This window comes from Microcebus murinus, chromosome 5 (genome assembly GCF_040939455.1).
Source record: "Microcebus murinus isolate Inina chromosome 5, M.murinus_Inina_mat1.0, whole genome shotgun sequence".
NCBI classification, from domain to species: domain Eukaryota; kingdom Metazoa; phylum Chordata; class Mammalia; order Primates; family Cheirogaleidae; genus Microcebus; species Microcebus murinus.
In genome coordinates, this window is record NC_134108.1 from 112,618,525 (window position 1) to 112,645,873 (window position 27,349).

General features: G+C 48.5%; 1 protein-coding gene and 3 pseudogenes across 1 annotated transcript; all 4 read right to left on the bottom strand.

The window, feature by feature from the left end:
- Window positions 1-2,000: 2,000 nt before the first annotated feature.
- Window positions 2,001-2,229, bottom strand: LOC142871161 (uncharacterized; annotated as a pseudogene).
- A 601-nt stretch (window positions 2,230-2,830) lies between these two features.
- LOC105855389 (RNA-binding motif protein, X chromosome-like) lies at window positions 2,831-4,008 on the bottom strand (annotated as a pseudogene).
- Window positions 4,009-4,131: 123 nt separating this feature from the next.
- On the bottom strand, window positions 4,132-4,235 carry LOC142871163 (uncharacterized; annotated as a pseudogene).
- Window positions 4,236-11,969: 7,734 nt separating this feature from the next.
- ABCF1 (ATP binding cassette subfamily F member 1) lies at window positions 11,970-27,033 on the bottom strand. Its single transcript, XM_012736327.3, has 25 exons — window positions 26,867-27,033; window positions 22,571-22,617; window positions 22,249-22,338; window positions 21,962-22,091; window positions 21,433-21,470; window positions 21,244-21,351; window positions 19,904-19,981; window positions 19,710-19,823; window positions 18,736-18,837; window positions 18,379-18,501; window positions 17,871-17,971; window positions 17,712-17,797; window positions 17,285-17,424; window positions 17,052-17,200; window positions 16,655-16,738; window positions 16,302-16,426; window positions 16,048-16,160; window positions 15,742-15,913; window positions 15,521-15,595; window positions 15,357-15,427; window positions 13,537-13,569; window positions 13,283-13,451; window positions 13,027-13,091; window positions 12,868-12,940; window positions 11,970-12,725 (listed from the first exon to the last, which is right to left on the bottom strand). Exons 1-25 carry the CDS (start codon window positions 26,937-26,939, stop codon window positions 12,559-12,561), a joined length of 2,526 nt encoding a protein of 841 aa, XP_012591781.1. The 5' UTR covers window positions 26,940-27,033; the 3' UTR covers window positions 11,970-12,558.
- Between the last annotated feature and the right edge of the window lie 316 nt (window positions 27,034-27,349).

Genomic DNA, 27,349 nt, shown 5'->3' on the forward strand with positions numbered 1-27,349 from the left:
GCTCAGGAGTTTGAGACCAGCCTGAACAAGAGTGAGATCCTATCTCTACTAAAAAAAATAGAAATTAGCCTGGGCGCGGTGGCTCACCCCTGTAATCCTAGCACTCAGGGAGGCCGAGGTGGGTGGATCACTCGAGGTCAGGAGTTTGAAACCAGCCTGAGCCAAGAGCGAGACCCCGTCTCTACTATAAATAGAAAGAAATTAATTGGCCAACTAATATATATAGAAAAAATTAGCCAGGCATGGTGGCGCATGCCTGTGGTCCCAGCTACTCGGGAGGCTGAGGCAGCAGGATTGCTTGAGCCCAGGAGTTTGAGGTTGCTGTGAGCTAGGCTGACACCATGGCACTCACTCTAGCCTGGGCAACAAAGCAAGACTCTGTCTCAAAAAAAAAAAAAAAAAAAAAGAAAGAAAGAAATTAGCTGAACAACTAAAAATATATAGAAAAACTTAGCCAGCAGCCAACAGAATGGAAGAAAATTTTCACAAGCTACACATCTGATAACTAGAATCTATTATTTATTTTGAGACAGAGTCTCACTTTGTTGCCCCAGCTAGAGTGAGTGCTGTGGCGTCAGCTTAGCTCACAGCAACCTCAAACTCCTGGGCTCAAGCGATCCTACTGGCTCAGCCTCCTGAGTAGCTGGGACTACAAGCCTGCGCCACCATGCCCGGCTAACTTTTTTCTATATATATTTAGTTGGCCAATTAATTTCTATTTATAGTAGAGATGGGGTCTCGCTCTTGCTCAGGCTGGTTTTGAACTCCTGACCTCGAGCAATCTACCCGCCTCGGCCTCCCAGAGTGCTAGGATTACAGGCGTGAGCACTCCGGCCTACAATCTATTTAGAACTCAGGAAAATCAGCAAGGAAAAAACAAACAACCGTATCAAAAACTGAGCAAAGGACATGGACTGAAACTTTCCAAAAGAAGACAGAATAATGGCCAACAAACATATGAAAAAATGCTCAACATCTCTAATCATCAGGGAAATGCAAATCAAAACCACAATGAGATATCACTTATCTCCAGTGAGAATAGCCCTTATTAACAAGTCCCAAAACAATAAATGCTGGCGTGGATGCGGAGAGATAGGAACACTCCTACACTGCTGGTGGGACTGCAAACTAGTTCAACCTTTGTGGAAAGCAATATGGAGATACCTTAAAGCGATACAAGTTGATCTACCATTTGATCCAGAAATCCCATTACTGGGCATCTACCCAAAAGAACGAAAGTCACTATGAAAAAGACACCTGCACTCGAATGTTTATAGCGGCACAATTCACAATTACTAAGATGTGGAAATAACCCAAGTGCCCGTCAATTCGTGAGTGGATTAATAAAATGTACATGTATATGGAGTACTATTCAGCTATAATAAACAATGGTGATCTAGCACCTCTTGTATTTTCCTGGCTAGAGCTGGAACCCATTCTATTAAGTGAAGTATCCCAAGAATGGAAAAACAAGCACCATATGTACTCACCAGCAAATTGGTATTAACTGATCAACACCTAAGTGGACTTATAGGAATAACATTTATCGGGTGTCGGGCAGGTGGGGGAGAGGATGGGTATTTACATACATAATGAATGTGATGCACACCAACTGGGAGATGCTTCAGTGATGCTTCAAGCTTCACGCTTGAAGCTCTGACTCGAGGGGGGAGGGGGGCGCAAGGGCAATATATGTAACCTTAACAATTATACCCCCACAATATGCTGGAAAAAAAAAAAGAAAACTTAGCCGGGCATGATGGCACATGTCTGTGTCCCAGTTACTTGGGAGGCTGAGGCAGGAGGATTGCTTGAGCCCAGGAGTTTGAGGTTGGCTGATGCCATGGCACTCTAGCCTGGGCAACAGAGTGAGACTCTGTCTCAAAAAAAAAAAAAAGAATAGATACTGAAGGCCTAGCTGATAGAATTGTTGGGAAGGCAGGAGACCAGAACATAAAAGGACAAAATAGAGGAAGTTCTGCTTTTTTTTTTTTAAAGGAACCACTCAGACTGGGTCCTCTCCCTTTTACTCCCTCCAAAAGGGAAAGAGGAACGATCATCAATGGCAAGTGGCAGTTGCAGCGAAGCAACACCAAGAGCCCAAAAGCCGGCTCCATGCTCAGGAGAGAACACTGCGCCTCCTCCTGGTGGTTTCCTTTTTTTTTTTTTGGTTTTGGCCAAAATTTTTATTTAGTATTCAGTAGTTGTTTAACACACACTTAAATGCTTTTACTGGGGGAGGGGAAAGGGGAGGTTCTTGCAGATTCTCAAGGAAATGTCAGAAAGGCAAAATATGGCCAGCATTATCCATTTGTTTTGGGTTTACTGGGTGAACAGCACTTTCCTTACATAGGCATTTGATCTCAGGTTTTTCATACTGAGAACATTTTGATTTCAGTTTGAAGACACCCTGAAATCCTAGAAGTAGCATACCCAACCACCCTCTAATACCTACTTGTTTGTATAGGCAGAATGATTCATCTCTCCATTTTAGATGGCTAGATGTTTGTGGAAGATCTCAGAATTGCTTGCCTCATTTACTGGGAAAAATCAGATAAGTGGCCTTTAGGGACACTTTTACTTGGAAAATTGCAACACTAGTACAAGTCTTACACATTTAACATTTGGTTGTTGAAAGCAAAGTCATAAAGTCAAATAAAATTAAACATGTTTTACTTTTTTCCTCACAAGAACATAAAAATTATGGAGGGGAACTTAACAGGAAATTTGAAAAAGGTAACACAATTTTTCCTTTTAGTAGTCCTTGGGTAGTTATGATAATAGTTTCCACTTTTTGTTTTTTTTTCTTTGAACAGGGATTTTTGGTTCAAAGTTTTGTTTGTTTCTAGTGTCTGCTTCTGCCTCCCCCTCTATCAGATCAGCTTCCTCCACGGCCACCACCTCTTGGTGCTCCGCGGCTTGAACTGCTGTAGGAATCACGTGGAGGAGGGTACCCCCTTTCCACAGAAGGGGAAGCCCTCTTTCTTGTCTGCCAACCCGATCACGACCACTTGAGTAGAGATCACTTCGGCTGCTTGAGCAACTGTCTCGACTTCCACCATATCCGTCAGGTGAGCCGCTGTAATCGCCCAACTGCTTCCACCATAAGGTGGCGGGGCTCGTGTAGGTGGAGCACTACGTGAGCTGCCACAACTCTCATGTGAATCTCTGTGGGAGCCTCCACTTGGATGATCTGAATAGTCACCATCACGGCCACATCCATCTCTATCACCATAGCCTCTTGATGGATAGTCATCACGTGAACTGGAATGACCATAATCACGGTAAGTATAATCTCTTGGTGGTGGTGCATAATCTCTGGTATCACGAGAACTTGGGTAATCTCTGCTCGAATAGCTGTCTTTAGTAGAATATCCATCATCTCTTGGGGACAAATGAACATCTCTACGAGAGGGCAGGGGTTCCCTTCGAGGTGGGCCTCCGTAACTATCTCTTCCACGTGATACAGGAGCTCTTCCTCCCATTCCGCTGCTGCTGCGAACTGGTCCTGAAGGGGCAGATCTTTTAGGAGGAGGACCTCCACTTCGTGGTGGTCCTCTTTTTACTTCTCTAGTTCTTCTGGAAGAACTCATGTTAAAATCCATGGAAAAGCCACCATCATCCATGTGCCTTCCCCGTGAGGAAGGTCCCCTGGTTCCTCTACTTCCTCCTCTTCCACCCCTAATACCTCTTGGAGGGCCTCTGCTTTTTGGAGGTGGAGGTGGTCCATGTCTACCACTTTCAAATGATGGTTTGGTGGCTTGTTCCACTTTGATGGCTTTTCCATCTAAAGACTTTCCATTCATGTCTCGGGCTGCATCCTTAGCATCTGCTGGGCTTTCAAAGGTGACAAAAGCAAATTCTCTTGATTTGTTGGTTTCTCTGTCTTTCATTAAGAGTACTTCCACTATTCGTCCATATTTGCCAAATACCGCTTCAAGGGCTTTCTCATTTGTTTCTGTATTAAGCCCATCAATGAAGAACTTTCCTGGGCGATCTGCTTCAACCGTTTTTGTGAGTCGGAGGCGCGACTATGGTTTCAAGCTCCTACGAGCTCGCTGCTGGGATTCCTAGCAGCTCAGCACGGGCGGCGGCTGCCGGGCTCAAGGACGGAACACAGAAGCCGCTAGCACTACTGCGCAACCAGAGCCTCCTCGTGGTTTTTGGTGTTCTACACATTCAGAGAAACTTCTTTAGTAACGAACTATAGAAATGATCCCTGAAAGTATAGTCTTTGCTATTCTTGAAACCAAAATTTAGGAGTATATTATACTGTAGGTGTGTGGGGGGCAGAGACAGGAAGGTGGGGATATTAGGAGGTAGGTTGAGAACAGTGGTTTCCAAATATTTTAGTGTTCCATCAGAATCACCTAAAAAGCTTATTAGGGGCCGGGCGCAGTGGCTCACACCTGTAATCCTAGCACTCTGGGACGCCGAGGTGGGTGGATCGTTTGAGCTCAGGAGTTCGAAACCAGCCTGAGCAAGAGCGAGACCCTGTCTCTACCAAAAATAGAAAAGAAGTTCATTGGATAGCTAAAAATATATAGAAAAAATTAGCCGGGCATGGTGGCGCCTGCCTGTAGTCCCAGCTACTCGGGAGGCTGAGGCAGGAGGATCCCTTGAGCCCAGGAGTTTGAGGTTGCTGTGAGCTAGGCTGATGCCACGGCACTCACTCTAGCCTGGGCAACAGAGTGAGACTTTGTCTAAAAAAAGAAAGAAAGAAAGAAAGAAAGAAAGAAAGAAAGAAAGAAAGAAAGAAAGAAAGAAAGAAAGAAAGAAAGAAAGAAAGAAAGAAAGAAAGAAAGAAAGAAAGAAAGAAAGAAAGAAAGAAAGAAAGAAAGAAAGAAAAAGAAAAGAAAGAAAGAAAGAAAGAAAGAAAGAAAGAAAGAAAGAAAGAAAGAAAGAAAGAAAGGAAGGAAAGAAAGAAAGAAAGAAAAAGAAAAGAAAGAAAGAAAGAAAGAAAGAAAGAAAGAAAGAAAGAAAGAAAGAAAGAAAGAAAGAAAGAAAGGAAAGAAAGAAAGAAAGAAAGAAAAGAAAGAAAGAAAGAAAGAAAAGAAAGAAAGAAAGAAAGCAAGCTTATTAGGGCCAGGTGTGGTTGCCCAGGCCTGTAATCCTAGCACTCAGGGAGGCTGAGGTGGGAGGATGGCTTGAGGTCAGGAGTTCAAGACCAGTCTGAGCAACAGTGAGACCCCGTCCTTACTAAAAATAGAAAAATCAGCCGGGTATGTTTTCCGGCACCTGTAATCCCAGCTACTCGGGAGGCTGAGGCAGGAGAATTACTCCAGCTCAGGAGTTTGAGGTTGCTGTGAGCTAGGCTGATGCCACGGCACTCTAGCCCGGGTGACAGAGCAAGACTCTGTCTCAAAAATAGATAGATAGATAGATAGATAGATAGATAGATAGATAGATAGATAGATAGATAGATAGATAGATAGATAGATGAATAAAAAGCTTATTAGAAGACAGATTGGGAATGGTGTCCAGCAACGTTTCTGATTCAGTAGGTCTGGGATGGATCCCAAGATTTTGCATGCCTAACAAATGTCCAGGTGTTGCCAATACTGCTGATCTGGCAAACAGAACACTGCCCTAGAACCGTGGTCCCTGCCCGGGGCCGCGCAGCAGGGGGTGCGCGCCGGGCCAGCCGGCAAAGCTGCATCTGTATTTGCAGTGCTCCTGCCGCCGGAATCCGCTGCCGGGCTCGTGGGGTCAGCAGGGCACTAGAGCCTCACCGCGGCCGGACCCTTCCGTCGGCTGCGCGAGCGAGCGAGCGACCTCGCGGCGCTCTCGTGAGAGTGGACGTGAGCACGAGTGCGGAAGGTCTGCGGCGGCGCTCTCGTGAGAGTGGACGTGAGAGTGGACGTGAGCACGAGTGCGGAAGGTCTGCGGCGGCGCTCTCGTGAGAGTGGACGTGAGAGTGAACGTGAGCACGAGTGCGGAAGGTCTGCGGCGGCGCTCTCGTGAGAGTGGACGTGAGAGTGGACGTGAGCACGAGTGCCGACGGTCTGCGGCGGCGCTCTCGTGAGAGTGGACGTGAGAGTGGACGTGAGAGTGGACGTGAGCACGAGTGCGGAAGGTCTGCGGCGGCGCTCTCGTGAGAGTGGACGTGAGCACGAGTGCGGAAGGTCTGCGGCGGCGCGCAGCCCGCGCCGCTAGCGCAGGGGAGCCGCTGCAAGCGCAGATCGCCAGGAGCGCAGACGTGTGTCCAGTGGCTTCATTATCGGCTATAATGTAATGATAGAAATAAAGTGCACAATAAATGTAAGGCACTTGCATCACCCTGAAACCAGATCTGTGGAAAAATTGTCTTCCGTGAAACCGGTCCCTGGCGCCAAAAAGGGTGGGGTCGCTGCCCTGCAACTGTGGCCCCCAAGCCCCAGGCCCAGGCCCAGCAGGAACTGGGCCGCAGGTGAGCGGCGGGCGGCGAGTGCAGCCCCGCCTGCACCGCGTCGCCGCCGGGCCGCCCGTCAGACCAGCGTCGGACCCCGCGGGAGCCGGCCGCGCGACCTGCGGTGCAGGCCCAGGTGGCGCGCGCCCGGAAGTCTAGCGCCTGAGGGTCGCGCGTGGAGCCACGCGGTGAGTCCGTGTCAAACCCTCTTACAGGAAGCCGGTTCTGGGGTCAGGAAGTGGGGGACCGCTGCCCTGGCACTCGTGTCTCGGCTGTCATGTCCAGCGTTGGCCACATGAGGGCGACGCTTCCCCTCTCACGGGGTCGCTGCGTTTCGCGAGGACGCGGGCCAGCTTTGCTGCCCGGGCCTGCTCGCCGCAGGGGTGGGGTGCGGGGCTCAGGTCAGGCCCTCGTTGCTCTGTGCCGGGGAGACATGAGAAGACGACATCATCTAAGAACCAAGCTAAGAGGTGAAATACCAAAGAAATACACAGCTCAGGTGAAAAAAAACGAACACATTACAACTCTGCTGTTTTCCTTCCGGTTCCATCTACTTACTGCCTGCTTCCTCTTCCCTCTCTCCCACAGCAGGCTGCCGAACTGCAAAGTGAGCTTAAAGGTTTTTCTACATTTTTTTTCTTTTTTTTTGAGACAGAGTCTGGCTCTGTTGCCCAGGCTAGAGTGAGTGCCGTGGCGTTAGCCTAGCTCACAGCAACCTCAAACTCCTGGGCTCAAGCGATCCTCCTGCCTCAGCCTCCCAAGTAGCTGGGACTACAGGCATGCGCCACCATGCCTGGATAATTTTTTCTATATATATATTAGTTGGCCAATTAATTTCTTTCTATTTATAGTAGAGACGGGGTCTTGCTCTTGCTCAGGCTGGTTTCGAACTCCTGACCTTGAGCAATCTGCCCGCCTCGGCCTCCAGAGTGCTAGGATTACAGGCATGAGCCACCGCACCCGGCCTTTTTCTACATTTTAATTTAAAAATGAGTTCAACCATTTTCTTTCAAATTCTCCATGAAAATCCAAAGGAAGCTGTTACTTTTTACTTATACAAAGAAAAGATTTTCTTTTGTCTTTTGGGGGGCTATGGGCAGGCGCAGACAGGCTGAGCACCTCATCGATTTCACCACACCCACTGACCTGCTTCCACTGCTTCCCCAAGCCCTGAAGGCACCTTTCCCTCTCGTTTCAGTCAGTCTGTCCTTCCTTCCTGCTTCCATTTTTCCTTCCAAAATACCCTTTCGATGTTAGGAGTTCTCTTCCTGTCAACCCTTCTCCAGGCACAGGATCTATCTCCAGTTCTGAATTATCATCATTTTATTTTTCTTGTTCCTGGTTCTGGGCAGCAAACCTAATGTTGCAAAATCACGAAATCCCACTATCTTGGTCCCAGGCAAATTAATATTAGCATTGGCTCAACACTGCTGCTTGGCAAACTTCTATGTCTTCCTGGTTCTCTGGCTCCAGAACTGCTGAGAAAGTGAGTCCCATCCACTGTGAGCACCATTTCCCCTTCTCGTCACATGAAAATGTCCGAGTCTACATTATTTTCCTTTCTTTCTTAGATGAAGAAGAGAATTCCCTTCTTTCCAAAATAATATTGAACTGTTCTTCTGGCATCTCCTGTCTCCCCCTACCCGCTATTCACAAGCAGCCAGCGCAATTATGTACAAATGAAAACTAGATCAACTGATATTCCAGCTGCAATAGCACCAATGGCCTCCCATTGCTCCTAGAGTCACATCCCAACTTCCTATCGAGGCATATTATAAGGCCCCAGGTGTAGTGGCCTCTGCTCAAACTCTTAAGCTCAATTCACATTCCTTGACCATGTCCAGTTATTTCCAGTGTCTGGGTCTTTGCACATTCTGGTCCCTTTCCTGAAAGCTCTTCTTTCCTACTTATCTGGCTGGCTCCTTCTCCAATTCAGGCCTTGGCTTTATTTATTGTTAGTTCCTCTCAGAAGCCTTCCCTAATCACTTGAATTAAAAGGTGACCCTCCCCTTAGCACCATATCTGTACCTTTCAACACTCCCCAAAGGCACCACTGAGTTCCTATCTTTGCATTTTTTTTTTTGTTTTAAAGAAGACAGGGTCTTGCTGTCACCCAAGCTAGAGTGCAGTGGCACCATCATAGCTCACTACAACCTCAAACACCTGGGCTCAAGCGATCCTCCCACCTCAGCCTCCCAAAGTACTAAGATTACAGGTGTGAGCCACGGTGGCTCACCTATCTTTGCACTAACAAACTCCTAGGTGCTGCTCCTGCTGCTGGTACGAAGCACTTTTGAGGACCAGTTTCAAGTGTCTTGGTTGTTGCAGTCAGCACTGGCCACACAAGGGGAACTCCTTACACTCTCAGGGCATCTTTGAGTTCCCTGTGGCCACAGGGCTCTTTCCTGGTTTCTAACTTTCTCACTAAGTTTCCCCTAACATGCCGCTCATGTATTCCTAGCACAGCCCTATTCTATCATGCCCCTATAGGATGGATTCTTTGGCCATCTTGGCCACATTTTACAGATTTTGGAGGAAAATCCAAAGACTGGAGTCAAACAAACAAGGGCCATGATCATCCCAGTTCTACCTCCCCGTGGGCTAGGCACCCTGTGCAGGCCATGCTCTCTGGAGTTCCTGTTAGAAAGGGGTGGAGAAGAATCACTATTTTTTTTTTTTTTTTTTTGAGACAGTCTCACTCTGTTGCCCAGGATAGAGTGAGTGCTGTGGCGTCAGCCTAGCTCACAGCAACCTCACACTCCTGGGCTCAAGTGATCCTCCTGCCTCAGCCTCCTGAGTAGCTGGGACTACAGGCACGCGCCACCATGCCCCGCTCATTTTTTCTGTATATTTTTAGTTGGCCAATTAATTTCTATTTTCAGTAGAGACGGGGTCTCGCTCTTGCTCAGGCTGGTTTCGAACTCCTGACCTTAAGCAATGTGCCAGCCTCGGCCTCCCAGAGTGCTAGGATTACAGGCATGAGGCACCGCGCATGGCCTGAATCACTACTTTTTAAAAACACTCCTGTAGTGCTCATTTTGTACCATGTTTGTGCATGACTTGCAGGCAGTAAAGGTTGTTTTAAAAATTGCTGTCAGTGAAATTTCCATGTACTACCATGTAAATTTTTTTTTCCTTTTTGTGTTTCATTTCTATACTGCTTTTTTGGAGAGGCCCATTATTTAGGTGGACTTTTTTTGAGACATGGTTTCAGTGTTACCCCTGGCTACAGTGCCGTGGCGTCAGCCTAGCTCACAGCAACCTCAAACTCCTGGGCTCAAGCAATCCTCCTGCCTCAGTCTCCCAAGTAGCTGGGACTACAGGCACGTACCACCACGCCCGGCTAATTTTTTCAATTTTAGTAGTGGGTGTCTCACTCTTGCTCAGGCTGATTTTGAACTCCTAAGCTCAAGTGATCCTCCTGCCTCAGCCTCCCGGAGTGCTAGGATTACAGGTGTGAGTCACTGGGCCTGGTTTAGGTGAATTATTAATCACAGTACACAGTATGTATGTTGAAGAAGTAATGAAATTTGTGTCCATGGATGGAAGTTATTTTGGAGCATTTGAAGTGTTTGTAGTAAAATTAATCATCAAAAACTTAAAATACAAGTTTTGGTGTTCACTTTATAAATAACATTCCTGTATATTTTACGTATCATCCCATGTAGACTAGTGAACTAAAAATTTTAAAGTGTAAAGTGTGATATGAAGTACATGTAACAAAAATATTTAAATCACTTTACAAATAATTACAAATCTAATCTCCTAATGACCCTACGAGGTAGGTACTTTTGTCACCTTCATTCCATATGAGCGTACAGGTACTAAGAGGCTAAGTGGCTTGTCCAAGGTCACACCACTTGTAGTTGGACTTGAAGCCTGGCTCCTCACTATTCTTTGATAGATCTACTTCATAGAATTGTGGAAATTACTTTGCATTTAATATACTTAGCTACTTGGCACAAGACTCTGATTTTTTTTTTCCTTCAAATTCCTCAAGAGGGGTATCCCCTAACTGTGCTCACACAACTATCTCCACACCAAACCTTCACTTCTAGTAAGAAACTTGTGCTTGAGGCCCAGTATTATTTATTCACCTGGCCAGAAAATAATTTCCCAAAATTAGATGTCCAAAGCAAGTCTTAACCAAATAGCTCTTCGTGTTTCCCCTGGAACTGGACTCGCCTCCTGATCATTCTCTTCTCTTCCCAACCCCCACAGTAGCTTCTTCCATCTGTCCTTCCTTTCCACCTGCACCTCCCTTAGCTGGGTCAGGATTCGGTCACCTCATTCCCATACAAAAGTTATGGGCTCCATCCCCATCACCTAATACTGCTACCACTTACATCTTTATGTTCCAAACCCATCTCCCCAACCTAAATCTAAGAAAAATGGCCACATAGCCACATTCCCACATTAACTCCCAAATAACTTTTTCTTCCTTCCCAACCTTGGATCTGTTCTTTTCTTAGTTTTGAAAAATGGCTCTCTGTTCCCTGATTACTCAAATCATTATTTTTCAAGGTCCGCCCTGAGATGATCCTGTCAAATAACCAAAGGCCTGGATCATCTTTCCCTCCTTTGAACATGTAGCAATTCGGAATCTGGAGTCCCATGTATCTGGTGACTAATTGTATTGCATTGTGCACTCATGCTTTGTTTTTCAGGTCTTCTCTAACTAGACTATGTATTTTTTTGAGACAGAATCTCACTTTGTTGCCCAGCCTATAGTGAGTGCCGTGGCATCAGCCTAGCTCACAGCAACCTCAATCTCCTGGGCTCAAGTGATCCTCCTGCCTCAGCCTCCCAAGTAGCTGGGACTACAGGCATGCACCACCATGCCTGGATAATTTTTTGTATATATATTAGTTGGCCAATTAATTTCTTTCTATTTATAGTAGAGATGGGGTCTCGCTCTTGCTCAGGCTGGTTTCGAACTCCTGACCTCGAGCAATCCGCCCACCTCGGCCTCCCAGAGTGCTAGGATTACAGGCGTGAGCCACCGCGCCTGGCCTGTATATATGTTTTTAGTTGGTCAATTAATTTCTTTCTATTTTTAGTAGAGACGGGGTCTTGCTCAGGCTGGTTTTGAACTCCTGACCTCAAGCAATCCACCTGCCTCAGCCTCCCAGAGTGCTAGGATTACAGGTGTGAGCCACCGCGCCCAGCCTCTAACTAAACTATTAATGAAAGTAGACCTTTTGTCTTTTCCCTTCTTGTATACCCCACAGTACTGTACATATTGGCTGGCCGATTTAGTACTTTTTGAGAGGATCGGTACCCTGGTCCCTGACCACAGGGCAGAGCACCTCCTCATTCATGAGGCTAGTCTGGATAGTGAGAGTGTGTGCAAGATGGAAGGTAAGAATCACTTTCTCTTTTCTTTGTCTGAAGGGTTGGGGGAAGGGAGGTAGGACCCTTACACAGCCAACACCATCTGAGTTCAGCAAGACTGCAAATGAGATCCATTTGTACTAGCACAGAAGAGGAGACATTAAAAGCTGCTAGAAAACTGAATAAAGCAGATCAAGACCCAGAGCAGTTCCTACTCCCATGAACCTCTACACAGTGACAGGGCAGCGGCAGCTCCATTCCTTTATTTCTTCCCCTCGGACAGGGAGATCCAAGTTCAGCAGTGTTCCTTTCCTGCCCCTAAGTCCCCAGCCAGACAGGGACTACAAGCACCGAATCCTGGGTTGAGTAACAGCACAGGCTTCAGACACTTGCCTCCAGTTCTGAGCTTCAACAGCTGTTGGCGTTGGTATTAAATCCACCAGCAAAGAGCAGACCACTCCAAGGCCAGGGGCTTGAAGCTTGAAGGTGCACCAGAGGTGGGCTTCTGAGTGATGACAGTCTTGAGACGACAGGCCACAAGAGCCTGCGGGATGCAGCCCCACAATAATGGAGGTGGTCACTTCTGTCTGTGTAAAGGGGACATCAAGGATAAGGCCAGCTCAGTTATCTCAAGAAAAGTGGGACAGGCAGGTCTTTCAGAGAAATGGAAGCAATCAAAGTGGTACCCTAGTCACATCAAGACAACATTCCGCCTTCAGGTGCCCGAGTCACGACTGGGCCAGCTGCAGAACAGGTCAGTCTTCGGAGGAGACAGGGAGACGAAGGGGAATTCTAGGCCATGTAAGCTTGTCTCTTGGCCTTCCAGGAAGGAAAGCTCACTCTCGGGGGCGGTTGACCATGACTTCGCCCAGGGCCTCCAACACCTCCCGCTTGTAGTCCTCAAAGTCACCATCGATTTGGCTGACACTCTGCTCCTCCACCACCCATAGCTGGCAGTTGGTTTCTGTGATGAGTCGCGCATCGTGGCTGACGACGATCACAGCTTTGAAGAAAGATGGCAAGAAGAGAGGACAGGGAGAAAGGACGAAGAGGAAAATCAGAACATGAAAGAAATGAGCCCTAGCTAAAGGACAATACAGCTCAGTCCCCAAGGGGAGAAGAAGGGTGGCTCCGAGGGGACTTACCACCTTTGTACTCGTTGATGGCTTCCCCCAGCGCATCGATAGACTCTATGTCCAGGTTATTGGTTGGCTCGTCCTGTGGAGGACGCCCACAACTGAACACCGTAAGTCCTACTTCCATTACCGTCACCCCACCCCTCTCCCACAGCCCAGCCCACTCACCAAGATTAGGACATCGGGCTCCCGACAGGCCAACTCTGCAAACACAACTCGGGCTTTCTGACCACCTGTGGCAAAGGAAAGGGAGGTTCATCACACCCTCAACTGCCTTATATTTCTGCGCCAGTGTCTGTGCTGAGTCCGCTCCACGCCTGGTCCCCCCATCTTTCTGCCTCCAGGTACGGTTTGCAGACATGAATGGTAAGGAGGAGGGCCCCTCCCAGCCTCCCCCACCCCCCTGGGCTCCCCACAGCAGTACCAGAGAGCTTGCAGATCTGGATGGTGTGGGCATGACTCTCGAGGCCAAAGCGGCCCAGGCACTTGCGGGCATCCTGGTAGGGCAGGTTGAAGCTCCGCTGCAGGTATTCCGTGGGTGTCTCCTCCATGTGCAGCTGCTCTGCGTACTGTTGGTTGAAGAAGCCAATTTTCTGCCCGAGACGAGAGGGAGGTGGTCAGTGAAAGTTGTACTTCTTCTATCAGGTTTTCATTCCGTAGTTCCCAAAGCAAACTTACCAGCCGATGGTTCTTTCTCATTTCCCCACGGGTCTGCAAGGGAAGAGAATTGATAAGGCGGGGCGGGGCTTGCAGGCCCCATGTCCCAACCTCCCAAAGGGGAGATAAACACCAGAAATGGGCTGGAAACAAGAGCGTTTGAGAAAAGGAATGTGGACGTTCTCCCTCGTATGACAAAGCAGAAGAGTAAGGGGCACAAGGGGTGTGAGAGAAGAATGAAGGCTGCAGAGACAAAAGAGACAAGCAGGAAAACCAACTACAGCCAGAAAACACCCACTTCCCAGATGGTGAGCCTCATGACGGGCACGCTGTAAGTTTCCAGCTGGTGGGAAGTTTTGGGGGAAAATCTAATAACACCTTTCTAAAGATCTACAATCTGTGGCTTGAGAGTCTCACTCTGTTGCCCGGGCTAGAGTGCCGTGGCGTCAGCCTAGCTCACAGCAACCTCAAACTCCTGGGCTCAAGGGATCCTCCTGCCTCAGCCTCCAAGTAGCTGGGACTACAGTCATGTGCCACCATGCCTGGCTAATTTTATGTATGTGTGTGTGTATATATATGTATATATATATATTTTAATTTGTCCAGCTAATTTCTTTCCATTTTTTTAGTAGAGATGGGGTCTTGCTCTTGCTCAGGCTGGTCTTGAACTCCTTAGCTCAAACGATCCTCCCGCCTCAGCCTCCCAGAGTGCTAGGATTACAGGCATGAGCCACCACACCTGGCCTATATATATTTAAGAGACAGGGTCTCGCTCCGTCACTCGGGCTGGAGTGCAGTGGCGCAATCACAGATCACTGTGGCCTCAATTCCTGGGCTTAAGTGATCCTCTCATCTTATCCTCCCCAACAGCTGGGGCTATAGGCATGCACCATGCCCAGCTAATTTCTTTTCATTTTTTAGAGACAGGGTCTCTCTGTGTCGCCCAGGTTTGTCTTGAACTCCTGGCCTCCTGCCTTGGCCTCCCAAGTGCTGGGATGGGATTATAGGTATGAGCCACTGTGCCCAGCCTGATTGACATATATTATCTAGAAAAACATAGCTACTGGCCGGGCACGGTGGCTCACGCCTGTAATCCTAGCACTCTGGGAGGCCGAGGCAGGTGGACTGCTTGAGGTCAGGAGTTTGAAACCAGCCTGAGCATGAGTGAGACCCCATCTCTACTATAAACAGAAATAAATTAATTGCCCAACTAATATATATATATATATATATATATATATATATATATATATATATATATATATATATAAATTAGCCGGGCATGGTGGCACATGCCTGTAGTCCCAGCTACTTGGGAGGCCGAGGCAGGAGGACTGCTTGAGTCCAGGAGATTGAAGTTGCTGTGAGCTAGGCTGACACCACGGCATTCACTATAGCCTGGGCAACAAAGTGAGACTCTGTCTCAAAAAGAGATAGCTACAAAACAATTCAAACAATAACCCATTTTTGTTAAAAAAAAAAAAATTACACGCACATTTGCAAAGGGCAGGAGAAAGCTATCCACTAAAACATTAATACTGGTTATCTCAAGATTTTTCTCTTGGCTTAGGCAACTTCTAATCATTCTACAATGGACATATATTTCATGTCTAACCAAAACACATATGGGGGTGCCCCCATCCCAACTCTGATTCTCCTAGCTCTCCTCCCTCAACCAATCGAAACTCTTCTCCTCCTCCACAGCCCTTCTTAGGGAAATGGATCATCTCCAATGAGTTCTGTATATAACTCTGCACCGCCTAGAAGCCCGAGTCCAGCCTCTGGCGAGCAGCTGTGCCCTCACGCCTCTCATGCTTTCCCTTCTTGGTTGCAGGACTCACCGGTGTCAGCTTGCCGGTCAGCAGGAGCAGGAGGGTGCTCTTGCCCACACCGTTGGGGCCCACGATGCAGACTGTGAGAAGCAAGACAGGTGGTCAGACCAAGAGGTCCTCAGACGCTCTTGCTGTGGCCCCGCCTCACATCCCCAAGCCAACTGACAACTTACTCCTGGAGTCCATGTCGATGCCAAAGTCCAGGTTCTTAAAGAGTGGTTTCTGTCCCTCATAGCCAAAAGTCACACCTGAGAGCCAGGAAAAGCAGCAATTAATATTCTTTTTAGTGCCCCTGAAGGTCCCCCTGATGTCCTGGCTTTGGAGGAGAAGAATGGTCCCAGTCTTGGTGGAACTTGGGGTGCACGAGCTTCCGATGGGAGCCAGCGGCACTCACCATGCAGACCCAGCACAGGAGGGCTGAGCGGCGGGGGGTCTGGGAAGGTGAAGCGCACGGTGTATTCCCTGGGGCGCTTCAGCAGCTCAGGGGCCTCCTGGGATTCCTCATCCTGGTTTTTCCGGCGGCATTTCTGCTGCTTTCGAGTCAGCGCTTCCTTCGTTTGCTTTTCCTAGAGAGGAAGAGGAAAGGTAGAACTCCACACCCTGCACAGCATTCCTCAAAACGTAGGCTGTCCCCAAGGCCCTCTTTGCCTCCACTGTTGTGAGAAGAGCAGCCCCAGCCCAGGAAGCCCCAGGCGCGCACCGCCTGCTTGGTGGACTTGCCCCCCGCCTTCAGCTCCTTCAGCTTTTTCTCCTGTTTCTCGTACTGCTTCAGCAGTTCCTTCTGCTTCTGCTGGTACATCTTCTTGAAGGTCACTGGGGCAGAAAAACAGGACAGGCACCGTATGAATCCTAACAAGATCTAGCTTATCTACATACCCACATGGACCCTCCCTCCCTCCCAGGCCTCTTTATGAGGCTCCACCTCTTCCCTCCGCCATTCATGACCCTCCTTACTGTAATTGCCTCGATAGTAATGAAGCCGCTGGGCATCGAGATGGATGATGTCAGTGCAGACGTCATCCAGAAAGCCCTGGTCATGGGAGACGACGAGCAAGGTCTTCCGCCAGCCCTGGAGGTAGCTAGGTTTCAGAGAACAGTGTGGGAGTGTCACAATGGTCAAGTGCAGTCAGGGGAAGCAGACAGACCATGGAGCCAGGGAGGGAAGGAAAAAGGTCTGGAGAGAAAGCTGCCAAGGACATAGTGATAGTGGAGAAGACCTAGAGGAAATGAGGGCAGGGAGGGAAGGGGAAGGAAGCAGAAGGGAATGAATGATGCAAATGCTGTAATCAAGGGCAGTAAGTGCATACTTATTGAGCCAGATGACGGCATTGAGGTCCAGGTGGTTGGTGGGCTCGTCCAACATGAGCAGTGTGGGCTCCATGAACAGTGCCCTGGAAGGCAGGCAGCAGAGTGCAGGGTGAGGGAAAGGAAGATCCTTCCTCGGGGAGCCTCTGAGAGGGAGAGCCTATGACTATGAAAACTCCTTCCCAACCTATGCTCAGTCCCTGGACAGGGTATGTTCATGAGAACATATATCCTCAGGGAGGGACAAAAATGGAGAAAGACCTCGAATTCTCACAATGTGGATAATGAGGAGGGAGAGATTTGCCTTGAACTTCCCTACTGGCCTTGGAAAAACTGGGAGAAGGGAAAGGGCCCTGGTGACCAAGGCTGGAAGGGAGGGCAGTGATGTGGATGGCTAACCTGGCCAGAGAGACACGCATGCGCCAGCCCCCCGAGAACTTCTGTGTGGGCCGATTCTGCATTTCAGGGTCGAAGCCCAGACCAGCCAGGATCCGTCGTGCTTTGGCCTCCGCAGCTGCTGCCCCGGTAGCCCGCAATTCCTCGTACACCTGGGAGGAGGGAGAAGAGGACACATGTTCAAGGGCCCCAAGAACCCCAAGTCTTACCTGTGTCCCCTGCGCCATCTCCTCTACCTTCTCCAGCCTCTCGGCAGCTGTGTCATCCCCCTGTTCCAGCCGTCCCTGAAGCCGTCGCTCCTCTTCCAGCAGCTTCAACCGCTTGGTGTCGGCTCGAAGAACAGCCTGCACTGCTGGTGTCTCGTCCGCTACCACCTCTGGGGCAGGGAGAACAATGAAGTAGCCTCAAAGGCCGAAAGTCTCACTCCTCCTTCCCTTAAGTCCCATTTCTGGTTTGCCTCATCCCGCCCAGCTCTTCGCACCTGCTCCACAAAAACGTCCCCGAGTCCCTCAGTCACTATCCCCTCCCTCGTTCGGCACCCCTGTGCCAGTCCCGTCTCTCCCTGCATCCTTTTTGGCTCTGTCACCATGATTTCTCCTATTCTTGGCTGGCTCTTCTGCCCCAGCTGCCCACCCGCCAGCCCGGCCCTGCGCGCGGCCTCACCCTGCTCGCACAGCAGCACGTCGATGTTGGGAGGGATGCTCAGCGCGCGGCTGGCGATGTGCTTGAGGAGCGTGGTCTTGCCCTTGCTGGGGAACAAGAGCTGTCAGGCCAGCCCACCACTGAGAACCTCCTTCTCCTTCCAGCCCCTCCTTTCCTCACCCGTTGGGTCCCACGAGCCCATAGCGGCGGCTGGCGACAATATACAGGTCCGCATTGACAAACAGCTCCTTGCCATGGGCCGAGATGCTGAACTTCTCCAGCTGCAGCCATCAGGGAAGGAGTGGCAGAGAGAAGTGACAAGCATGTGAGAATTCTCTCTCTGGGACAGGAGCTGCAACGTTCTCCGGTAGGGCAGCCTCTGACAAAGCAACACCTCCAGCATAATCCCATCCCTGGCCCTGGCCTCTAGCGGGAGTCTCCCACACCTTGGCCAGCCCAGCCTGCCCCGCTCTATTTCCCTCTGAGGGTGGAACCCCTCTACTTCCATTGGTGTTTCTATCTTCTTGCTCAAGTTGAAAGATCCTATGGTGTGGAAAAGAACTCTAGTTTTTCTTCCCAGTGACCTGACCCATTCACGCCCTGCTCCCTTGGCTGTCACAGCCTCAGGGAAGATGAAAAAATTAGCTCTTCCCTGGGCGAACAGGTTGAGGGGCCCTTCAGACCTTACCTTGATGTCAGATGCATTTTCTAACATGGCCTGGCGAGAGGACACCTCTGCCTGGGACACGGAGAAATCATTTTCAGCAGCATTCGCTGCTTTTAACGAAGCCACCTGGCGTTCATACTCCATCTAAGAAGAAAGAAAACATTGCATTTGAAGCCATAGTCTACCGGTTTCCCATCACCGTGACACAGCCATGTCATCAGACGTCGGGACAAGGCTCACAGAACATAATTCTCTCCTTACTCCAACCGTTTTACTTGGAGTAGCCCCCAAAGCTCTCCTTCCCCTTCCCCAATCACGTCCCTTAGTTGACATATGAAAAATCCCCTTACATTTGATCACGAAGAACCAAAGTCTTACCTGTTTCTTCAGCTTTTTCTTCTCCTTTTTGCTAAGATGAGCATAGGGATCATCTGCCTTAGACTGTCCTTCCTCTTCCTCTTCTCCTTCTTCCTCTGAACCCTGTGAAAGCCAGGGCATGATAAACATTAGAGCCCCCTTCTAGAACTCAGATTTCATTTAATCCTCTACCCCCACATTCATTAGCCAGCTCTTTCCCTTTTCCACCCAGAATCCTAAAATGCCTTGGGATCCTCTCTCATTCTCATACCCAGCCTGGTCTCCTTGCAGTCTTTCATCAACTGCAGCCACCAGGAAGGGCATAAGGCAGATGGCATGAGTATATATCTATGAAATATAAGAATGTATATATCCCTATAATTTCCAACACAACTGAGGATTACATTCAAATAAAATTTCAAGAGAGTTTCATTTTCATCCAACGAGTTTCTGTGGTTTATATGTTAACATGCAAAGAAAAGATCAGGTAGCCTTTATGGGCAGCCAATGAAGAATCCAACAGAATCAGAGAATCAAAACGTGACCAAGGTATAGGGACCCTGGAACTCACTAGACTCTCTTATCTCATACAGATGAGACAATGGAGCCCAAGGAGGTAGAAAGCTAGATTCAAGGTCCCATAGCCACTGAATGGCAGCGCCAGAACCCAACTGTCAGAAACGAACTTGATCTCTAAGGCGCTCTCCTCTCTGGAGCAGGTATTGCAAACTATGGCCATGGGCCAAATCTGACCTGACGCCCTTTTAAATATGTCTCGTGAACTAAAAATTGTTTTTGCATTTTCAAAGCACTGTTAAAAAAAAAAGTTATGTGACAGAGATCGTATGTGGCTTGCAAAGCTAAAAATATTTACTATAGAGACCTTTACAGAAAAAGTCTGCCAACCCTGGCCCTAGAGAGTAACAATACTCCAGATCCCGCTCTCCCGAAGGACTGCAGAGCCCGGCCCTTCACGCCACCATCAAAACACACACCCGCTCTGCCTTCCTGGCCTTCTCTTTCCCTTGTTTGGGAAGATCCTTTTCTTTTGTTATTTCTTCCTCTTCATCCTCTTCTTCACTGTCCAGAGCAGCAAATTTACTCTGAGGCTAACAGAGAAAAGACAACTAGATGAAATGCTCTCGTTCCTGAGACACAAAACTCCTCCTCCTGCCTGTTCCTCTCTCACCTTAGCCTTCCCTTTTGACTTCTCTTCCACTGCCTTTTTGCCCTTGAACCCAGGCGGCTGTTGTTCCTCAGATACAGCCTGGAGGAGATAAACACAAAAATTAATTTGCTACCTTGTTGTTTTATAAGCATTTCTTAGGGAGCTTACTATGTTAACTATACAGATGCTCCTCAGTTTATGATGGGGTTACATCCCAATAAACCACAGTAAGCTGAAAATACTTAAGTCGAAAGTACATTTTGGACTTTTTTTTTTGGAGACAGAGTCTCACTCTGTTGCCTGGGCTGGAGTGCCGTGGCGTCAGCCTAGCTCCCAGCAACCTCAGACTCCTGGGCTCAAGCAATCCTCCTGCCTCAGCCTCCCAAGTAGCTGGGACTACAGGCATGTGCCACCATGCCTGGCTAATTTTTTCTATATATTTTTAGTTGTCTGGCTAATTTTTTTCTATTTTTTTAGTAGAGAAGGGTCTTGCTCTTGCTCAGGCTGGTCTCAAACTCCTGACCTTGATCGATCCACCCGCCTTGGCCTCCCAGAGTGCTAGGATTACAGGTGTGAGCTACCGCGCCCCGCCTGCATTTTGGACTTTTGAAAGTTTCAACTTAATGATACATTTATCTGGACATAACCCCATCATGAGTCAAGAAGCATGATGAATGAATGAATGAATGAATGAGTATGGCTTTGGTACTACTGTAAAGTAGAAGAATACTCAGGGAACCATCTACAGAGTGCTGCTGGGGAAAAATGAGACCCAGAAAAACCCTACCCTCCAGTTTGAGACTAGATAGTAAAAAGATAGCTAGAGTACATCAGCAAAACTAAGGGACTATGAGTCAGGCAAGTGCACACTGGGTAGGTGGCACTAGCACTAGAGGGCTTTCTTTTTTTTTCTGTTTTATTCTTTAGCCAACTGACTGGGGATTTAATGAGGGCTTCAGAGGACAAATGCTGAGAAGAGGTCATGGACAAGGGCTCAGAGAAGGAGGGAAGAGGGAAGTAGGCACATAAAGATCAAAGACTTCACCAGGGACATAGTCAAACTGGATGCCATGATGTGATCAGGCTGGTCTGAGAAGTATACATGGCAGAGTCCCAAGTGGAAGAGCAAGAACCTGAGGGCTTTTCTTTTAGACCCTGAGTTTAAAGACAGAGAATCACTGTAGATTTCTGAGCAATGGAGAGTGCTCATATTCAGAGTGCTCTAAATCATTTACAAGATGATTTAGACAATAAAAGCAACAAAAACCTAAGAGGAGGTAGTTTAAAAGCAGAAAATTACCACACCATGGCCAACAGGTGCTAAATGAGGTAGGAGTGACCAATCAAGTCACCATTTTCACCTTATTGATTCGATTCTTCTCTGGCTTGGCAGGTCTAGGAGGATGTTTTTCTTCCTCCTCCTCTTCCTCACTCTGATCCTGAATCAGGGCTGCAAAAACATTACTGCCCTAGAGAATGAAAGGACTACAGAAGTCAGTGGATGGTCAAGGCCGCACCCTTGGTATCTGTTTACCACGCAGAGGACTCACCTTAGTCTTCTTCCCCCCTCGGGCTACTGGGGCAGGCACTGAAATGACAAAAAGAAAAGAAGAGCTGGAAAGAGAATTACACTGTCTGGCTCCGCACTTTTTTTTTTTTTTTTTTTTTGATAAAGAGTCTCACTCTGTTGCCTGGGCTAGAGTGCTGTGGTGTCAGCCTAACTCACAGCAACCTCAAACTCCTGGGCTCAAGGGATCCTCCTGCCTCAGTCTCCCAAGGAGCTGGGACTACAGGCATGCGCCACCATCCCCGGCTAATTTTTTCTATATATTTTTAGTTGGCCAATTAATTTCTTTCTATTTTTAGTGGACACGGGGTCTTACTCTTGCTCAGGCTGGTTTGAACTCCTGACCTCGAGCAATCCGCCTGCCTCGGCCTCCCAGAGTGCTAGGATTACAGGCGTGAGCCACCGTGCCCGGCCTGGCTCCGCACTTCTATGTGATGCGAAGATCAAGGCATGAGGCATCACTCCTCGCGACTGGTGGATTCTAAGTGTCTACTTCCCCTCAGGTTACTCACCCTCATCCTCCTCATCGCTGGCTGGCACCGACAGCTTCTTAAGGCGCTCCATGAGCTCTTTCTCCTCGCCATCATCGTCCGCATCCTTCTTTCGCCGGCCTTTTCGAGTGTCTCGCTTCTTTTTTTGTAGCTGAAAGAAAAAAGAGTGAGAGTATAAAACCCAGGGTCCCTGCTGTATTTTGTGCCACACAGAGCTCCCCAGCAGCTGAGTGAACCAATACGGGCTGGAGAAGGGGTTGTGGGCCCCAGCTGCTTCCCAGGACTGGTGGGCCACATGACACTTGTACCTGTTGCTGCTGCTGCTGCTGTTCCTTCTCCTTGAGTGCTTTCTCTTCCTCCCCGGCCTGTTTATCTTCTACTGCCAGCTCTTCAAAGAACTACAAAGTGAGTTCCGATATAGGTAAACACAGCTCCAAGACCAACCATGCCGCTGCATTTCTGCCACACACAGAGGCCGTTGGCCCAGCCAACCCTCTCCTCTCCTCTCCTCTCCTCCTCTCTGGACAAGACCTTTCCTCCTCTTTGGACCTCCCAACTCCTTCACATGGCCACTCACTGTGCTTGGAAACACCCACAGTCGTTTCTCATCCTCAACCCTCGTTTTCTCACCGTCTTTTTGGTCTTCTTGTCCTTCTTTCCTTTCTTCACCACTTTGTCTAGAAGGTTAAGCAGACATTATGAACATTTGTCTACAAATTCCAAAGCAGTCTGATCTCCCCTGTGAAGAGCTGAGACCTCTATCCTATTTTCCTAGCTGAACTATCACTTCCTAGACATTTGCACTGTCCCACAACTCCTGCAGAAATAATCATTCCTGTCTCCATTCATCATCCAATAAATATTTACTAAACTGCTCTCATGCGTCAGATGTTGTGTTAGTGTAGGGTATGCCGCAGCAAGAAAGACAGCCGTGGTTTCTTCTGGAGCTTATAGGCTTTATGAAGAGAGATTTTTAAATACGGAATTAATTACAAGTGTACTGAAGGTTCCAAAAGAAACGGTGAGCCTACTTGGTGGGGATAAAAGGGACTGGCCTCCCTTAAGAGATGGCATTTAAGCTAATACCTGAAGTATGAGGATTTAGGCACATAGTGCGGTTGCAGTGCTGTGTACAGATCCAGTTATGAGAAAGCACACACACTGAGAAACGGAGAAAGGGTTAATATGGCTAGGTGCAGTGACTGAAGGGTAGAATGGTAGAAAGGGTAGAAGGGTAGAAAGGTAAGGCTGGAGTGAGGGAGGGGAGGGAGAGAAGCAGAATTCACAGGGTGGGGTCAGAGGTGGGAAATAAATAAGAGCACTCAGAGATAACTCCTTTTTTTTGAGACAGAGTCTCACTTTGTTGCCCGGGCTAGAGTGAGTGCCATAGCATCAGCCTAGCTCACAGCAACCTCAAACTCCTGGGCTCAAGCAATCCTCCTGCCTCAGCCTCCCGAGTAGCTGGGACTACAGGCATGCGCCACCATCCCCGGCTAATTTTTTCTATATATTTTTAGTTGGCCAATTAATTTCTTTCTATTTTTATTTTTATTTATTTTTTTTTTTTTGAGACAGAGTCTCACTTTGTTGTCCAGGCTAGAGTGAGTGCCGTGGCGTCAGCCTAGCTCACAGCAACCTCAAACTCCTGGGCTTGAGTGATCCTTCTGCCTCAGCCTCCCGAGTAGCTGGGACTACAGGCATGCGCCACCATGCCCGGCTAATTTTTTATATATATCAGCTGGCCAATTAATTTCTTTCTATTTATAGTAGAGACGGGGTCTCGCTCTTGCTCAGGCTGGTTTTGAACTCCTGACCTTGAGCAATCCGCCCGCCTCGGCCTCCCAAGAGCTAGGATTACAGGCGTGAGCCACAGCGCCCGGCCTTCTTTCTATTTTTAGTAGAGACGGGGTCTCACTCTTGCTCAGGCTGTTTTGAACTCCTGACCTTGAGCGATCTACCCGCCTTGGCCTCTCAGAGTGCTAGGATTACAGGCGTGAGCCACCGCACCCAGCCAGATATGACTCCTATGTTTTTAGCTGGCAAAGTTAGTTGGGCTAGTGGTACCACTTATAATTCAGGAGATAGTAGAGGAGAAGGTCCCTTCCTCCCCCAGCTATAGGGGTTAGGGGACAGAGAAGATATTATGAATTCAGTTTGGGATATGTTGTCTGTAAAACCTACAGGCTATGTAAGTAGAGTTATCTGGTAAGTCAGTGAACATCTGGGTCTATGCCCCACCTGCTCAGCTCTAACATTATAGCACAAATCACACTGTGTCATATCTACCCGTCTGTGTGCCTGTCTTTCATCCCAGAGAGTGACCTCAGAAACTGTTCAGCTTGTGCTCCCAGGAAGCAAAGTGGGAAGCCAATAAGTTCACTGACTGAACAAATTCCAGTTCTCCCTCTGTCCATCCCTGTTTCCCTAAAGGCAGGGGACTCTGTCTAACTCCCTCCCTCTGCCTCGCCAGCCACGTGGGCAACAGCCGGCAGCCCTATGATTTATCTTCATGGCCAGACCTATCTACCATTGTCCCTGTCATACATTACTAACTAATTCTACCCCAAAGCATTCCAGTAATCATTTAACTTTAAAAATTGATGGTATCTTGATATCTACTACTTCAAGTACTCGTAGGCTACAATTCCATGTATTCCACAGTAATCATTTATTCAGGAAATTTTATTTTTTGAGACAGTCTTACTCTGTTGCTCTGGCTAGAATGCCGTGGCGTCAGCCTAGCTCACAGCAACCTCAAACTGCTGAGCTCAAGCAATCCTGCTGCCTCAGCCTCCTGAGTAGCTGGGACTACAGGCATGCGCCACCATGCCTGGCTAATTTTTTCTATATATATTAGTTGGCCAATTAATTTCTTTTATTTTTAGTAGACAGGGTTTTGCTTTTGCTCAGGCTGATTCCGAACTCCTGACCTTGAGCAATCCTCCTGCCTAGGCCTCCCAGAATGCTAGGATTACAGGCGTGAGCCCTGTGCCACTGTGCCCAGCCTCCCATTCCTTTTTTAACACATAACAATCTGATCTGGGTATCATCTCCTAATGGACACTATACTTTTGATAAAGTTGCCACTGACCCCTTAGTTCCTCAACCCACAAAGTATGTTCTGATCCTCATTTTGCTTGACTTCTCTGCAGCATCCCCACTGCCTACCTCCACATCCTTTTTATTCTCCTCTGCTGCCATTACTTGACTTTTGGGATCCTACTTGCTGCTGGCTGGTCTCCAGTTTCTCTGGCTGCCTGCCTTTCTCAATCTCATCTCCTCAGCCTTGTTCCCTTTACGGTTGAGGTTCTTTTGGGTTTCCACTTTTTACTTCAATCTGCATACACTCTCCAAGGGATTCCTTCAGATCCAATGCCTGTATCTTTATCCCTAGTGTAGATCTCTCTCTATACAGCCACTAAACAAACTCTCTCCTTGTCATCTCCAACTCAGCCTTTAAAAATTGACTGTATCTCTTCCTACTTTCCACCCTCCAGCAGATTATCACTTTCAATGAATAATCTACTACCCACTTACCCACTGAGTTACTTAAGTGAGTGTCATCTTTAATGCTTCTTCTCCTTTTACTTAGTGTGTCCAGTTCCAGGCAATGTCAGCTCTTTAGTGACGCTTTAGTCTTCAGTGTCTTGGCTTTTTCCTTTATTATTTCTCATCTAGATCACTGTCGACTCCTAAATGGTCTCCCTGCCTCCATCTTGACCAATTCAAGGCCATTCTCCACTGCTCAGTGTTTTCCCAATCAAATGGTCATATCATTCCTGTGCATTTTAGTTGGTTCTCTCTCTTAAAGTTTTTAGGATTAAACTCCTTGGAACAGCATACAAAGCCTTTCATTATCTGTCTCCTGCACATCTTTACAAGCCCATCACATTAGTCTCCAGGCTCTAGCGGGACCAGCCAGGCTTACCTACGGCTCTACCTTTGCACAAACTTCTTCCTTGGCTTGGAATGTGTTTCCCTTGCTAACTCATACTGATCCTTCAAGAATGAAGTACATGCTGCCCCTCCCTTCTACAGTGCCACAGCATTCTCAAGGACATTCATCATACTCTGACAACCATGCAGGTTAATGCTCTCTGCCCTCCACTACACTGGGTGCTCACTGAGGCTTATTTCTGTCTCTACATTTCCAGTCCATTCACACAGTACCTGGTATACAGCAAGAATCCAATAATGCTTGTAAAACTAGTCACTGTGTACCTATTGTTATTTGTGTCCATTTTCCTCCTCTTTAAAGTGCCTTCATGTTTTTTTCACACCTCCCAAACACAGTGTGTGTATATATATGTGTGTGTATATATATATATATATATATATATACATACAGCGCTTAATTAAAATCAGGCGCTCAACAAACATTCGCTGCGTTTAAGTAAACCTTAATCACCACTCCAAAATCTACGCTCTCGCTCCAGCTGGGTCAGATGGGTATCTTATGAAAGACCCATGAAGGATCTTGGTCCTTCTCTCGAGGAGTAAGTGGGCTCACAGGCTCCCCAGGTGTGCGCGCGCAGGAGTCAGGGAAGGTGCAGGCACAGTTTACTATATTCTTGTGTGGCGAGGAGGATGTCCGAAAGAGAAGAAATGGCGGGGAGGATGTCCGAAAGAGAAGAAAGCAGGACCCTTTCACTTCTTCCCATATTCCCTCCGTACCATATGCTCTTCCTGGTCTTTCGCCCAGGCCCACTTAAGGTCAAGTGCTACACCTACCTAGGTATCCTTCCTCTCGCTCCCACCCCAATCCACTCAAGCCAAGGCAAACTCTGCGCGGGTCCCGACACGCATGCGCAGCAGCCCACGCACGGCCCGGCGCGTCCCGAGCCCCAGGCCCGTCCTGAGCCACGCGCACTCCCCGCTCTCTTCTTCTCCTTCCTCTCTTGTTTCCTCCCTGCCTGCCAACCTCACCTGCAGGGCTCGTGCTCTCTCCGTCCCCGATCCACTCGGGCTCTGGAGGATGCTGCTTGGGACCCTTCGGCATCGCGGTGGCGGTTACGGATACCCTGGCGGCGCCCGGTGCTATTTCCGCTTCCGGCGGCAGGGAGCCCTGCAAGGGGCGGGCTCTTCGAGCCAGCACGTCCGCCCCGCCCCGGAACCCACCCAGTGAGGCGCACGTGCAAGCATGCCGTCATGGGGGCGTGGTTGCAGCCCGAGAGGCGTGGCCTTCAGTGACAGGGCTGGGCCGGCATCCACCTGCTCTCGTTGCGTTCGCGCAGCATTTATGACCTTCTGGGAAGCCTGACCCGGTGACCCTGCGACGCCGCGAGACTAAAGGAATGAACATCACAATTCCAACTAGTATCAAAGAGTTGAAGCATACTTCTTTTTCTAAGCAGATGCTATCTTCTACCATCCGCTTAGGTCTGGTCAAAGGCAGGAAAGACAGTGGGG